General features: G+C 33.2%; 3 protein-coding genes across 3 annotated transcripts; 1 reads left to right on the top strand and 2 right to left on the bottom strand.

Moving 5' to 3' along the window:
• Nucleotides 1-795: 795 nt before the first annotated feature.
• On the bottom strand, nucleotides 796-3,391 carry TRIADDRAFT_60244 (uncharacterized protein; the record flags this gene model as incomplete). Its single annotated transcript, XM_002116161.1, has 4 exons — nucleotides 796-855; nucleotides 1,505-1,773; nucleotides 2,019-2,184; nucleotides 3,110-3,391. The coding sequence occupies 4 exons, from the start codon at nucleotides 3,389-3,391 to the stop codon at nucleotides 796-798; spliced, it is 777 nt and encodes a 258-aa protein (XP_002116197.1).
• A 6,420-nt stretch (nucleotides 3,392-9,811) lies between these two features.
• Nucleotides 9,812-11,727, bottom strand: TRIADDRAFT_30639 (uncharacterized protein; the record flags this gene model as incomplete). Its single annotated transcript, XM_002116160.1, has 5 exons — nucleotides 9,812-10,239; nucleotides 10,391-10,555; nucleotides 10,662-11,063; nucleotides 11,146-11,314; nucleotides 11,569-11,727. The coding sequence occupies 5 exons, from the start codon at nucleotides 11,725-11,727 to the stop codon at nucleotides 9,812-9,814; spliced, it is 1,323 nt and encodes a 440-aa protein (XP_002116196.1).
• A 1,890-nt stretch (nucleotides 11,728-13,617) lies between these two features.
• TRIADDRAFT_60242 (uncharacterized protein) lies at nucleotides 13,618-16,434 on the top strand (the record flags this gene model as incomplete). The annotated part of the gene is made up of 11 exons (XM_002116259.1): nucleotides 13,618-13,701; nucleotides 14,006-14,050; nucleotides 14,288-14,390; nucleotides 14,935-14,971; nucleotides 15,182-15,270; nucleotides 15,422-15,534; nucleotides 15,641-15,723; nucleotides 15,841-15,892; nucleotides 15,974-16,060; nucleotides 16,169-16,252; nucleotides 16,330-16,434. 11 exons carry the CDS (start codon nucleotides 13,618-13,620, stop codon nucleotides 16,432-16,434), a joined length of 882 nt encoding a protein of 293 aa, XP_002116295.1.
• Nucleotides 16,435-16,469: the final 35 nt, after the last annotated feature.

Genomic DNA, 16,469 nt, shown 5'->3' with positions numbered 1-16,469 from the left:
TTTTACTGTCTAGAGATTATTTTTATCATTATTTTAAAACAATACTAATAGACGTCGTGTAGTACTTGTAAATAGGGATTAATTTGATGAAAGCAAAAGTAGCTTCGACATTATTTCGCTTGAGAACTAACAGTTTTATTCCATATTTCAAGCCCATTTGGGTGTATATATTTAAACTAAAAGTTGGACTGAATTGATCAATTAATACACGAATACTTACGCACTGAGTAGAAAGAATAATGCTTAAAAATAGTAATTATTTGTACATAGTTCAATATTACTCTAGTATATTCAAATACCGCTTTATATTCTTAATGTATTATGTATAAAGAGCCAGTATTGACTTTTGTCATCACGCAAGACTTATTACTCAATATTTTAACCAGTAAGAGCTGCTAATTTAGATGTTGATACATACTTTCATTTTGCTACGTAACATACGAGATAAGTATTCGCAACTCAGATGCTTCGAAATCTTGAGTATTGTTAATAGTGAATTGCTGATATAATGCTTCGTCTAGCTAGCGATTAAACATGGCAATAGAAATTACCAAGCATATTTGTGAATAATTTTATCGCTTTTATAAACGGAGTACTGATGGTAACAGTCTATATGCACATTAAAAAATCGGTTAAGTAGAAATGAATCAAGCACTGGAAATTGACTTATTTATAACGTAAAAATGATCAATTAGTATTCAGTACCTATATCTAAAAGAACAGCACAGTCCATTTATTTACAGATTATTTTTTAACATGACGAAACCGCTACAATTAATCCTTTTTTGTAGTTCTTTAGACACTGAGTGCCCAAGAATAAGGATCGATTGGTCCGAAGATAATAAGCATCACTATCTGAATAATGCCATTTAGTGAGAAAAAATTAGCAAGATTGAAAACAAATTTTAAAAAATATTGGTTTGATCAAGTGCTAGATTAAATTATTGACATAGAACAGGAAGAGCCATGTTAGAGTACGGTACTCATTGAGCACTTGTTTGCAATTTTAAGTAAGATACCTTGAAAATTTTTATAAATTAATATACTATCCATTTAAAATTTTATAAACAGGTATCTAGTAAGCACGATGTATCAACGATTGTAAAAACTAATTGATGGAGATTATAAAGGCAATCTAGGATAAATCTCAGCAAGCCTCCTGTAACAAGATTCATTCATTACCAAGAATGGTAAGAATTTGTTCCTGAGAGTGCAGTATTATTATAAAGTCAAATCGGCTTTTTACGTCTAAATTGGGGCGCTAATTATGAGTCAACTAACTTTCATAAACGTACACGAAGCAATTACATAATTGAAAATGTATAAATTTATTATTCTCTAATAAGTGAATGGTAGTTGCTACCTTGATCAATATTACAGCATTTACTGACAACTTATTAAGCCATAGCAATCAAAAATAGTCCCGTTAATATCTAAGTACAGTATGTAGTAAATAAATAAACGATAATACTACCGTATTAATACTAAAACTTGCTATGCTAACTGCACTATTAACAATAGCAGTTTTTACATATAATTCATACATGGTTCTGTTCAATCGATAATGACATTTGGATGCAAAATCTTTTTCAGTTACAAAATTATTATGGAGCGTTTTGTTGATTGTGGTTACATCGGTAGTCATGTAAACATTGTTCTCTTCACACGTTAGATTATATTGCATTTTCTCCATATCTAGCATAGACTGGTTATATGTAATACAATTTGTTAGTGCATAACTGCTATTTCCAAGTGCTTGTACCGCGTTCTCAGCTGTTAAAAAAGTAAAAAAAGGATCATGGACATTAGTTTTTTTGTATTACTACTGTAATATCATTGTATCACCTTTTACGATCGAAAGAATTGATAAAACATGGCATAATACGAATTAGTTTATCGCTATAGAGAGCAACCAAGCGATACTAATAAGACGTTAATGGATACAACTCTTATGGTGAAAAACTATCGATATATCCTGGTTATACGATCAAATTATGCCATTATTTGCTCTAACTCACATGGGCAATCAAATGCCGATTCACCATCGTAGCTGTGCTGTAAACTTGCAGCAAGGTAAGGACATCTTTGCAAGACGCTATTGCAAACGTCTAAACATGGTTTAATAATGGTGCCATTGACTTGAATAACAGTAGATGATAGATATAGCCAAATATAATATACGGCCTGCAAATAAATTTTAATCAAAATAATCTTTAATGTTAAATAAAGCAGCTATTATACGGTAAGCTACTTATACAATATCGGAGTTTCGTATACAATTTTTAAAATATTAGATAGAATTTTAGGTTAAACGATAGAAAGTGGGATGCAATTATATTAATTATTAACATTAAACAATCGTACTATATTGCCTAGCTAGTTGATTGTTATAGAGATAAAAGTATTATTTTTTAAAATATACGATATGGTAGGTTGATGAAGACAGTAGCGTAACTATTTAATGAGCAAGCTTGATATTGGTCTTAAAGTACAAGATTGGATGCTACATTATTGTTACGATCGCTACACTAACGTTAAGTGATGGATAGGACTAGAAAAAGAGTCTATCTTATGGGTTATATTACTTCACATTATGGTATAGTAATATACATGTAGTATTACAATAATTATAATCAACCCTATCATTTCGATAGGCATTACTATAGCATTTGTTTATTTTAACGTCTTTTGATTTAAAGGCCAAATAAAGGGATAGCTGATAAGAAGAAAAACGACGGTTGCTTAATCATGGTATAAAAATCATGTTAGGGAGGATCATTAATCGACTCTTCTTTGTACATTTATAATTTATTGACTTCCAAAATGTGCCATTGAACATTATCATGAATTATTTATTATTTGTCTGTCATACTAATCAATGCGGTAACGCTCGGTTGTTTATTAAGACGTAATTATAATTTTCATCCATTTAATATAGTAAAATCACGTTTAAAAAAATGAAGGTTCTATGCGATCTATTTATTTCTGCCTCTCTCCATTATGTAGAAATTGTTAGTATCACATTGCTAAGTGTTCACTATACGGGTTGAATAGAATTTTGAATGGAAGCAAATTTATATTAGTGTCATATACTGCCATAAGAACTTACCTGACAATCACTACATCTCCAAATCATAGAATAACGATATTGACTCTTGTCTCGGCAATCAAATCTAGAAAGAACTTTCTCAAATTGATTTAAATGGTTTTTAATGATATCCCAATCGTAAATTGGATCAATAGATATTGATAAAAGTTGTTGGCTTCCTGAATTGTCGTTAATAAGTGCACAGTTACCAAATGGTTCATAGGATGTATCATTTAGCTGCCAATTGGACTGATTGATTGAGATAATATCGATATTATCAATGATGTTATCGCATAAAGACATCGATGCTAGCACTACCAAAACCATTGATCTACAAATAAACACTCGTGACATTTGTAACTACTGTTACAACGCTCTTTAGTCACGATTGACTTGATTAGTACTGTAGTTAACAATAATGATGATAATCAAAGTAACAAAAGAAAAATTGCAAGAAGCCGCTAGGGATGCTGTTGCTTTTGTGTCTATAGACGGCCAATAGATTAAACTATAGTATGTACTTTGTCGTTAGAGAAGAGCTTGAAAACACATTTATTCTCACGTTGCTTTATTTGTATGTGATCCACAGCCGTCGAAATGATAGAATCCAATATTTGTATCCAAAAAAATTGAACCAATTTAGGATAGAAGTAATCAGACCATCAGAGAAACAATCCTCAATGTACAGGCATTTTACCAATGATGGATCTGAAAATGGAAGCACTATTTTACTATAGTATACTCGTATATATATACATTTAATAGTATTCTATTATCGCCATCAATCTATTTTATTAGACGACAATAGTATAAGAATATTATCCTTATTCCAACGCTAATTTTACTTTATTTTCTTTTTCATCATGAACTCTTAGAAATTAGAAATAGTATAAATTAAGGCTTTAATTCGACCTTAACTGATATATGATATAGTAAGGAATAATAATCTGGTTATAGAGGTTGATCAATCAATACTGCACCATCCAATATATGACACAATATAATTTCACTGGCTATTGTTTTTATTTTTTAGACACTAGAATACATAAACGGTGGCTCTGTAAAAAAATGATGTTATTTTCACTCTGTGAAAACGATCAATATTAAAGTAGACGACAGTATGTGTATTGTTTTAACATGAAGATTAAAAATTGTTACATTCAAGTGTTTTATTCCAAATATCTATTACTACAACAGTTGATGAAGATTTGCAACGGATCAAGAAAGAATGCTAGTCAAAGAGCGATAGTTAAAAGTATTCTTGATATATCACGTTCAACTTTTCACCCTAGTCAATTTTTTCTTTAAATAGCACTTATTATTATTTGAATATTTGGTTGGTACAGTAGTCGTCGTCATGACATAAACAAGCCTGTAAAATTCTTCATCACTATACCTGATATATACTAAATTAACCCATTTATTCAATATTGCAGTAATGCGTTTTATCTGTTGAGATGAGAGAAAGAAATAAGCAGTCAATCGACTTTTTTGATATTTTTAGCCTAAACTGTATTTGCAAGCCAAGTTGTGACCTATCAGAAATAACTGATGGAAATAATTTACCGATACACTACGCCATGATGACTCTCGATACTTAAAAGTACTATCTAGCATACCATAAAATCTATTACTGCCGACTAAGTTCAATCGAAGACAATTTTTTTTTATTATACCGTAGTAGTTATGTAGATTTTTATTAGTCAGAGTAGGTAGAGAAATAGGAAGTTTTTTTCTAGAATCGTTTAGCTTATTAAGGTTGAATAAATGAGTTATGTGGCCAATACACGTAGTTAAGATTACTTATTTTCAATCAAAAGCGATTAAAAGTGAGTTTTGGCTTTTCTTGATCGTTGTAATCATATCTCAAAATTGATTAAATCAAAAATAAAAAGGCTAAAAAGAAAACTAAAAGAATCTTTGTTTATGGCGATCGAGTATACTTAAAATGCTTGTCTTACTATTTTCTGCCATCTACTGCTTAATATTTATAATAAACATAGATTAAGCAATGCTAATTATTTTAAATGCTATCATGGAGAACGAGATGCTTATTTAAAAATAGACGAGACCTACTCTAGCAAAGAAATTTACGTATATCAATTATTATGATGATATAGATCGGAAAAAATGGATTAAAATACTACTATATTACCGGGAAAGTATACAAGATTGATTAATAGTGGTGAAAATGGGCGAGATACATTCCATTCGTAACATATACGAGTATGTCTGTACACCGTAATTGACTTTCCAACGTTTGAAATGAGGGTTTGAGATTAAACTAGGGTAATTAAGGATAGTGTGTTTGGGAGAGAGAAATACTAACGGAACTTATTCGATTAAGTGCACAGTATCAAAATATCCAACGTTGGCATATCGTATGTATGAAACAAGACTAATCACAACACTATCAATGGAAAAGGGCGAAAGATAATAATAGTCAAAAAATTGACTAGACCTATTTGATTAAGTACATATACATAGATTAAAAACATCCAATGTTAGTATGTCGTATAGATGAAACAAAGTTGATATTGGGAATACCATTAAAAATAAGGCAAAGTATCGATAGTAGTAAAAGATTGAAAGGGACTTTTTCTATTCATTACGTGACAATATAACCGCATATATAAAATGTACAATATCTAAATATCTAATATTAACAAACTTTATACTGTACATTAAACAAGGCTGATTAGAAGAGCATCATTGAGGAAGAATGGAAGCTTGCACTGCAGTCTAGAGCTGCTATAATTTATTGGTCAGCACTAGTATTGAATACATATATCAGTAAGTTATACGACCAATTTCTTTTTGTATCGAATTGTACATACGCGAATACTCGTATCTCAATCTCGATATAATATGGAGACGGTATATAACCTATACTGTTTACTCGAGGGTGTACTTCTTCATATTGGTGCTTTAAAAAACGAAGGCTTGAAACATCACTTTCTTTATAGACTACTAAATGGAGGACTGAAGAGTACTGAAGGTTGGTAAATTATTGCTTATAGCAATAGAAGAGTAAAGTATACATGTATTTCAATTGTATTTAATTGGATTGGGGTTCTGTTACACAGGTCCAAAATGGAAGAATTTGACCAATATTGATTGAAAGAAATGAAAGCGTATACTGTTATGTGGAAATGAGCTAGTCTAACGGACAGTATTAGACTAGACTATTTTCTTAGAAGCCCATGAGTCAAACTCGGGATCATTTTTGTTGGTATTTGTGACTACCATGGCTCTACTTTTATTGCACAATTGTTTTCTGTTCACTAGGTGGTAAATTAAAAATACCTTAGAAATGTTACTCTACAAAGTCAAAAGTAGTTAACCAGTAACCATCGACTCAATTGATATTTTGGTCTGTCTTTATAGACTTGGCTATGTTGTCCTATTCAATCAATGATAGCTAATTGATGATTCAAAGTTGTAATTTATGTATTTATTACTTTTCTATCCTATCTATGATGATGAAATTAAGTCAAGGCTATCCATGGCGTCTTCACGTTGTACCTTATTAATATTATTGCCTATTTATTGGATTATTTGCCACTAAGGTATGAAACAATGGAGTTCTTTTCTTGTAGTCATAGTATGACATGTTGATTTGGTAGGCTTTACAAAATCAACCATGATATTCCTTCATAGTAAAAGGTCAACTATAAATTACTGTAGAAGATATCCGATCCCCAATTTTCTCTCTCTTCTCCATGTCTCTATTTTAAAAAGAATATTCTCCTATACTATGCTACTACGTCGAATCTATCGTACAACTTTAGCCCTTGTCGACGTTACAACAACAGTCCAAAAAAATGAACTTCTCATTAAGCATTAATTAAAATCTCCTCTGCCATTGGTTATTACAGTATTAAAGAATGGGGGAAAAAAAAGAGATTGTAGAAGGAGTCGATGGACTGAATGTCATTACTGTCTTTAGTCTTGACGTATGCCAAATGGTGACTGATACTGTGTCGATCGTAACGAGAGTCTGATATGATATGATATCTTGGAGTGTGAGGGGGGGGGGGAAATCAAAATCAATCATTAGTAATGTCTATTTGATGCATTACCTGATGTTGTACCTTTAATTAACTGCATGTTATCACAGAATCAAGTAGTGTATGTACGAATAATGTATCTGTCATGGCGATCGATCATTCAATTATCATCATCATACTTACTATCCTACATTATTACCGTGTCCTACTTGAAAGTTGAATTGCAAAATATGGAGGACATTTTTTCTCTCTTTAATCGAACAATTGGACGACAAGATAGGTCGATATTGGATCGTTCATTCACTCTTGATGTCAGCCGGTCAGTGAGATTCACTCAATGATGATAATCAATAATAATTTTAATAATTGACAAAGGCCTCGCTAATTTTTCACTGTTGTATTAGATAGTAATACAGTACGCACGACGATTGGCCCTCTGCTTTGCAATAATCGATGACTCTTATTTTCGACACAGGACTTCAGACCAATATTGTCTAGATTACATAGATAATAACTCGTGTTAATAAGAAAGTGATACCATCAATAGTCTTTTGTAAGATAAGATAAAGAGCGACGAGCACTTGCAGTTAATTTTCGATTTTATACAATAGTACTGTACAGTACTGTACGCCGCGCTGTGCTGTACAGGACAGTACAGTAGTGTACAGTAGTAGTCATTTTTTCTCCAACAACAGTGTACTGTACAGTGAGTGTACAGTACTGTACAGTACCTACAGTACTTCCAAGAACAATACAGTACAGTACAGTAGTTGTCTTTTGTCTTCTTGTACTGTACACTGTGTACAGTACAAGTCCTATCACTCCGTCTGTCCCTTGTACTCAGAACACGCTACTGTAGCGGCGTGTAATATATTTTAATAACTAAAATCATCCTCGGTATTACGATATGAGGTAGCGTGGCCGAGTGGTCTAAGGCGCTGGTTTTAGGCACCAGTCATTTCGATGGCGTGGGTTCGAATCCCACCGCTGCCAATCTTTCTTTTTTTTAAAGTCTTGGCGTAGTATTTGCCTCTGGCTCTCATCATCCTTTATACTTTTGCCAGCCTTTATATGTTATTACATTATGAACGTCTACATACAGTAGGTAGACCGTTTAGTTACCGTATGTGGTTAACATTGATGCGTTAATTTAGAAATTCATGCATTGCATTGATTGGTATTAACAGTCTGTTGGACAATGACTTGCTCTACTGTTATGTCTATAATTTAAGATATCGATGTTGATTGAGTTATGAAGTGGGTGTAGTAGGAATTCTGTTAGTAATATTAAATAACAGTAGATAAGGTACGTGCTCAGGCTGGAATTCTTGCCTAGCTCATACTAAGAGCTATATTTGAACTTGTTATAATTTCTTATCGTACTCAAGTTAATAATACGGTTTTGACTAAGTTACAATCTGTCATGTTTGCATTGATTTAGCTGCGTTGACCTCCTTTGATTAGATGTCTCTTGCTTTATGCTATCTAATTTTAAGTCTAAGTATGAAAGCTAGTTATTATCGGTTGTTATTATTTTTTCTTTTTTGTTATAAACTGCTGGTGAAAACTACTAAAATAAAGTCGTAACCTAGAGCAAGCTGTACTTTTACCGACTGATCTTTTGAGTATATCTAGGAGGGTAGCTCTAGATAGTTTATGCCACTTAGACAGTTGTGACAAAGCAATATAAATGCTTCCTATACTTTTTCAGCTAATCCTAGATAAAATTTATATAGAATCAGCTCAGAAAAGCATAGGAAACTCGTGGAAATTTTCTCAATTTAGAGCACTGTGATGCAATTAAATTACGAAATCGCACTGACTACAGTAGATACTGTAGTATACTGATCTAAAATGATAATTGTTGAGTACATATACTAAAGACTGTTTGTAAAGTCGTAAATTACTCTGGCAAATGCGACTACCAACCAAAGTCTGAGTGTATCAAATGTCCTGCAGAACGACTATGCTGGTAGAATGATGCTATAATTATTGTGGATACAAAGAGCCAAAGACCGATCGTTAGACTGCTATAGCATACGAGTACATCACAATACTGCAGTATACTGACATCAAAATACGGGTATCCATATAAAATAATACAATTACATACACAAAATCGAATCATCAAACTGCTTACAGCAGATATCATTATCATGATCATTGCTTAATTTTATGCGCTTGTCCTGCTAATGCTACATTTATAATCAGCTTTTCGATCATCCAATATTTATTACTTCTTGCTAGAGATTACATATACAAGTAATTCTATAACGACAATTCAATTGTACCATAGTGTTCGGCTTATACCTCAGAATATCAAATCGATGAAGCATAGATTATTAAGTTGCTAACAGTAAAGTTTAACACAACTTCAGAATAAATGAATTGATCAAATTCGTCAATTTTGATTGTTTATATAGTTAACAATATAAAAGCGTATAGTACAAATAAGTTACAATTAAAATGACGCTAAGAAACTATTGAGAAATTATTGCATTACATTCGATTTAATTGCTAGTTTAATATTAACCATTCGTATTAAAAATATTACTAAAATTTGTGATACTAACGGTTCTAAACTATTATATATTCTCATTTTCCCATTATCACCTAGCTATATCAAAAGTCTTTCTGATATTGTAATTACACCTCTGTAACAGAAGTAAGGTTTGAAATCTTCGCAAAAGAAAGTCAAATGTCGTAAATTTCCTTAAACGCAGAATGCTCTCATAATTAAAAGGTCTTGGTCATCACCTGCGGTTCTTAGTGAATAGCTATGTTCTGCCGCTAAAAATACAACACTACCTCTTCTTAAATTCATAACGTGATGTTCTTCGTTAATCGATCCTTCTGCGTTGCCGTGGACGACAAGAAAAATACTCGGACCAGGTAAAGCTCGCATTTCATAGCTGGATACCGTTTTTGGCACACGTATAACGTGAACAGCAAAATCACCAACAGGAGGGTCATACACTGAAACGAATTCGTCTACGGGATCTGTATGACAGGAGAATAGATTTTCTGATGGAGTAGCACAACGATAGTTTAGCATTTCGCATAATGTTGGAACATCTTTATACTTTGGAGTTAATCCAGCTCGTACAACGTTGTCACTGCATGCCATACACTCCATGCAATCTACAGTAGTATCACACACCAATAAGAAAAAAGAATCTATGTTACTTGGTTATATATTTTTCGACTAATTTTAGGGTTCTGTCCCACAATGACAGTATTAATTTAATTATATTGTCACATCTAATAATACCATTAATAACACAGATATTACCTCCAGCTAGGTAAGCGTGAGGAACACCAGCAGCAAGGAACAAACACTGACCGGGTTCGAGTCGTATGTAATTAAAAAAATAGATGCAAAAGCATCCAACGTCACCGGGAAACTGTTTATTTAATCTTGATAACAAGGTACCTTGAGAGGCTTGATAATATTCATCTATAAATGATACAAGACATTTTATTAAAGTTATTCATCAGATATTATTGTAGTTAGTAGTCGAAAAATATCAATTGCAATATCTATTGGTCGTTTAATTGTTCACCATGTTCGTCGATGTTGGATAACCTTTCCAATAAAGTCGTTAGATGCCGTTGAACTGCTTCAGGGTCACATTGCATGACAGATGTAAAACACGATTTAAGTGCATTTTGGCATGCTAGGATACTGTTCTCGTCCTTAGCAGATACCATTCTAGAACTGCGAAGTAAAACTTCTGCGTGGTCTTTACCAACGATGTTATAAAATTCAGGTATTGTCTGTAAGAATGTAACTATTTCGCCAATAGGACGGAATCCGCATAGTCCTTCAAATGGCGTCAATGCGATTGCCATTTCCGGCTTATGATTCGGGTCAGGATATTTGTCAGGTCTACTTTTGTGAAGCTCTATAGCATGTTTCTTCGTTGGGTGTGCCTGTATAGACAAAGCTTTCTGCACTGATAGGACTAAAATAATACGCAAGATATACTTAATGTTATTAAAGAGGAAACCATTCAATAACTATCGAGAGTTTCATCTAACCCTTACCCTTAAATAGAAAAGGCAGTTGATTTTGATATTCATCGGCAACTTTTTTACCCATTGCGAATACAGGATGGTCTCTTATCCAATCGGATAACAACTTATTAATAGTTTCTCCTTCTGCGTTTTGGTAAGTAACGTGGGACGGACCCTTTATATGGGTTCCCATCCACAGCTACATAGTAATGCGAATATTACATAACATTATTTCTGCACTGTAGGCTAACATTGGTGATAATGCCTAGATAGACTTATACTTTAATGAATCTACTTATACAAATGGTACAGGGTATAGAGCACGATAATCAATCCTGTAAGGTAGGTAATCCACTAGTACCCATTGGCACTTGCCTAAAGTTGATATGGTGTGTACTATACTACCTACGTCGTCGCCAAAAAATAGGTATATTCTGTAAATAACAAACATACCTCAGAATACGGGCTATCTTCTTCCAATAAAAACTGCGGATCATTGCTTTTGGCTAACAGTGCTACTTCGCTATTAGAGCCGATCTTTCCCCAAGCATATTTTTGTACAGCACAAAGCAGCCTCAATGCTATAATTAATGTAAAGAAAGCATATAGCATCATTACATCATAATATTCTTCCGTATATATTACTAAACCGCAAAGTGTCGTACTTGTCTATCCGACATAACGTTTCCGTGTAGTCTTCAGTTAAAATTATTAATTAAAGCCAATGGCAGTGTACCATTGGGCTGTCACAACTTTATCTAACGTTAATTTATTATTTCATTAAATGTATTAGTGAGTGAACTCACGCACGGACTACCAGACAATATCGCCAATACACCACTCATGGTTGTTTAATAGGACTTCCAGTAGTATTCCAGATAAGATAATATTAACGTTTATGAGTGGTTGCTTAACCAGGCTACTATGTAGATTGCTTCTACTACTGTATACACTATCTCTTGTCCAACTAACTACAATAGCAAATAAAGTGGTCACGGTTGTTTTTCTTATTCTATCAATATTAGATCGTCCATCTAACAGCAAGAGTACACTTTGCCTATACTACGATGCATGTAATTCCATTGATTTCACTCTCTTTCAGTCGCGAACACGAACCCAATTTCAACCCTTATCGTCGTCACAATACTACTGTATACGCTATCTCTTGTCCAACTAAATAGAGTGGTCACGGTTTTTTTTCTTATTCTATCAATATTAGATCGTCCATCTAACAGCAAGAATACGCTTTGCCTATACTACGATGCATTTAATTCCATTGATTTCACTCTCTTTCCGTCGTGAACACGAACCCAATTTCAACCCTCATCGTCGTCACCTTGCTTTGAACATCTACTACTATACGCAATCTACAGCAGTATCTACTAAATGTCCACTATGATTGAATAAAATCCCACTATCCCTCTAGTAGAATAATAAATTGGCTATTGCTGCCGATTATCTTGATACTAACCTCCAATTTGGCTTGACATGATGAGGATATCAATAGGGAACTTGGCAATGAATTAAAATGTCCAACTAAATACTCATACGCCGACACAAGACTGGTATAAAACCACTACAAGTGCAGCGACAAGCTAAGCCAGCAGGAAGCAAAACCAATCAACAAGATCAACATCCGTCAGAAAGGATCGTATAACACGATGACGCTCATGTTCTATAGTAATTGCTAGCGTATTGACAGCGTTTTGCGCACTATCGCTTGCATATATAACGAATAGCTCCAACCGATGCATGGGTAAGTACGCATTCAGTAGTTTAATGCTATAGTGTGTTCAATCTTTTTCATCGTTTTGCCACTACATTCCTAACCCATCGATCGTACTGTAGCTGGGTACACACTCAAACAAGCGCCATTTCATCAATATAAATACTCAAACGGGTAATGAGAATGTATACGGTAAGCACTTCATCTAACTCATATTGGCATTTGGTATGGCTTATGACGTATAGGTATGAAATTCGATCGGCCTTGCAACTGCTTTCCTTCATCAACATTATCATCATTAGCCTTGCTTATAATTCAAATGTTACAGCTAGATTGTGACTTGTATGTCGGCAATGATCAGTTCTGATACTGTAGGATAAGAAACTGATAGTCTACTGGTATGTTGCTTAGCTTAACTTGCAGTTCTACAGGATATACGAGTTGTAGTACATGAGCATATTATTCTAATCAAGCGATGATAAACTTAATGCAATAGAAGTTACCAACATTTCATCGTTAGGATCTTACAGTTTTATAGTTATAGCTGCAACTATTCTCTTCATGAGCTACGAGATCCACTGTTAACATAGATGTTGTAATTATAAAGTTGCCATTCTTCTACTATCTTTGCCTCAAGTTAGCTGATATCGATTGGAAAGCTTAAAAACACATCCATGCTCCTATCCAATTATTTGGGTGCTGACCGAGAGCAACTATAAATATCAATTATACTTAAATCAGTTGAAAGTATTGTTCTTGCAGTTATTTCCTGTAGAATGACTACAAGATCAGATGATTTCCAAGAAATTGAAGATGAAACATTGTCTAGCTGGGAGGTTTTCGATGCAGATAATTGTTCGGTAAGAACTTAATGAACATCCTTTGATAGCAATTGTCCATTAGAGTAAATAACGCAACCTCAACTAACATCAGTTATATTGTACGATACGGGTATATACTGTATATGTCTATTTATTTTTAAAATTAGTATTTATTATTTATTATACGCGACACATTGAATGTTATTTGATAGTGGATAGAGGTTAGAGACTACTAGTGAATTCCAATGTAGACATGAAGAACGTCCTATATTACCAATATAGGGAGCGTGAAATGCCAGCATGTTGTACTGTATATATACACTTTGTTTTATTTATTTTGCAGATTATGCATCGGTGTTCCAGCTTGGATCCATCGACTATGGACGAGGTAATAGAAGTAAAATAACGTTGTGCGTTTCATATGACATCAGTATTGTAGTTACAGGCTTCAGATTACTTGCAAATTCATGGCTGTAGTATAATCTATTATTACCTGGCTAGCAGTACCTATCACTTATCCTTGTAACTACTTATACGTGTAGGTCACTTTGTTTACTACCAAGATATTTGTGCCGTAAGATGACGATATCTTTTATGCATTGAGCTCAATTTTTATTCTATTTAGGCTACTCGAACAAAAATGCAACTATTGACATCAATCAAGAACGAGACTGGGTTAGACAGTCAAGACTATAAATGCTCCCGTTGCAACTCTTTTATTGGATTAAGTAAGCATAGTAGACTGATATCGATGCCAAATAATGATTATAAACTAAATGATCTCTGTTGCAGTAATGCAATCACCACATAATTTTGCAAAAAGATGTTACTGAAGATTTAAATATTCACTTTGCTAATAGATTAGACGAAATTATACTTGTAAAATTATTTTTATACGAAAATAAAATATTTATGATAAATTTGAGAGTTATATTTTGGGAATATTTTTTATTATTCCTATCAAATAGTTTAGTAATCGTAAAGAAAATAAGATACAGTCCCTTGACTAATATAAGAAAAGACTATCACTGATCGACGGTATATATTCTCCAATTTATAGCATGATGAATTGATGCTGAGAATTGATTCTCGTCTACCAAGTTTTTAATACTTAAGTTTCTAATGATTAAATACGTTAACGAATTCTTAAGTTAACATTTTGTTACATAATATATTAATATCTGTGTTAGTTATGAAATTATTGTGCCCGATTTTATCGTAAACGACTTCGATGATATTTAATAAAAAAACGAATTTTTTTGAATATTCTAGTTTTTGGAGGTTACAATGTTTGTAATTTCGACGGATGGTAAGTGTACAGAATTTACAACCGATAGCAACTATCCTACTAAATAAGTAAATATTATCTACAATAAGGAAAGTAGGCATAGACAGCCCTTATTAATGGGATCTACCTTTAAAATAGGCCTGAATGTAGCTAGGCTATGCAATCGGTTTCTTGTAGATTTAAGATGAAAATAGTCGGAGACTGTTTCTGATTTAACCTTTCTTTGTTTAGTTATTATTGTTCTGGTTGCCACGATAATGGCAAATTTCATGTTATACCGGCTCGTCTAATACATAATTGGGATTCAACCGAATATGCAGGTCAGTATGGATATAGGTAGACGATAATTTCATGCTTCGGTTCTCATGACTATAATGATATAACAATATGTTAGAGTCTTTTACTGAGTAGCTTGTTTTATGTAAGCTTTTCCAAATATTATAAATACTAAATTAAAATTATACCTCATAGTTTGCCACGAAAATATGAAATTTTTAGCAATGATAAAATCAGAGCCATTATTCGATATTTCCAAGCTTAATCCTTCATTGTATAATACTGTCCCTGAAATGGGTGAAGCCAAGGTTTGCTATCGATAGTTCTCATCTCAGATTACAATGATGAAATGGTGTTTACAGCTTATAATTACCCTTATCGGAAGTTTAATGAATGTGAATTTTTACTTCTCAGAGACTTAGACTACAAATGAACCAAATTAAGAAATACTTATCTTGCTGTGATGACAATGATGCTGTGGTAGCAATTGAAAGGAAGTAAGAATTTGCTGATTCCTTTATAGCTATTAAGTTACTTTGCGATTGTAGTCAAGATACATTATTAAAATCTGTATGCACATACACGTACATATGCATTGCTTGTTTGTCCTGTAGAATCTTATCAAGGCTTTATCTATGGGAAGATGCTAGTGTTTATTCACTTCAGGTAATGACATCGTATGCGATAACTCAACAACTTTAGATATAGTTTGAAGAGACCGTTATTTTGTCATGTTTCAATCAATAGGACTTGATTGAGGTATCAAACGGAAAATTGATAGAACAACTTAGAAGTGTGGTCCAATTGGCGATGCAACATATCAAATCGTGTAAGGTGAGTGAGTATACGTATCTTGTGTGTAGGAATTAATTTGAAAAATAGATTTACTCAGGCTACACGGAATGTGCATCTTAAAATGCATTCAATTCCTTCTGGTCTTAGCGGTGTTGGCAGAAAGGCTATATATGTGAATTATGTAGAAGCGAAGAAGTAATTTTTCCCTTTCAGTTAGATTTAGCCATCACGGTAGGTGAAGCAATCTTTCAATTGATTACATAAAATTGCAACATTAAACCAGCTAATGCTAGCTTTCAATTTTGTAGTGTCCTCTATGTAACTCAGTGTATCATCAACAATGCAAGAAAGGCATCGCCTGTCGAAAATGCAGTAGAAAGACAGCTAGGGCTTTGCAAGAATTTCAAATTTAACTATGCTTTTAGATTATTAACGTGTTACCAACCAG

Source organism: Trichoplax adhaerens, genomic scaffold, assembly GCF_000150275.1.
Source record: "Trichoplax adhaerens TRIADscaffold_14 genomic scaffold, whole genome shotgun sequence".
Taxonomy (NCBI): domain Eukaryota; kingdom Metazoa; phylum Placozoa; class Uniplacotomia; order Trichoplacea; family Trichoplacidae; genus Trichoplax; species Trichoplax adhaerens.
The sequence above is the reverse complement of the archived record's forward strand: the minus strand, read 5'-3'. Positions and strand labels throughout refer to the sequence as shown.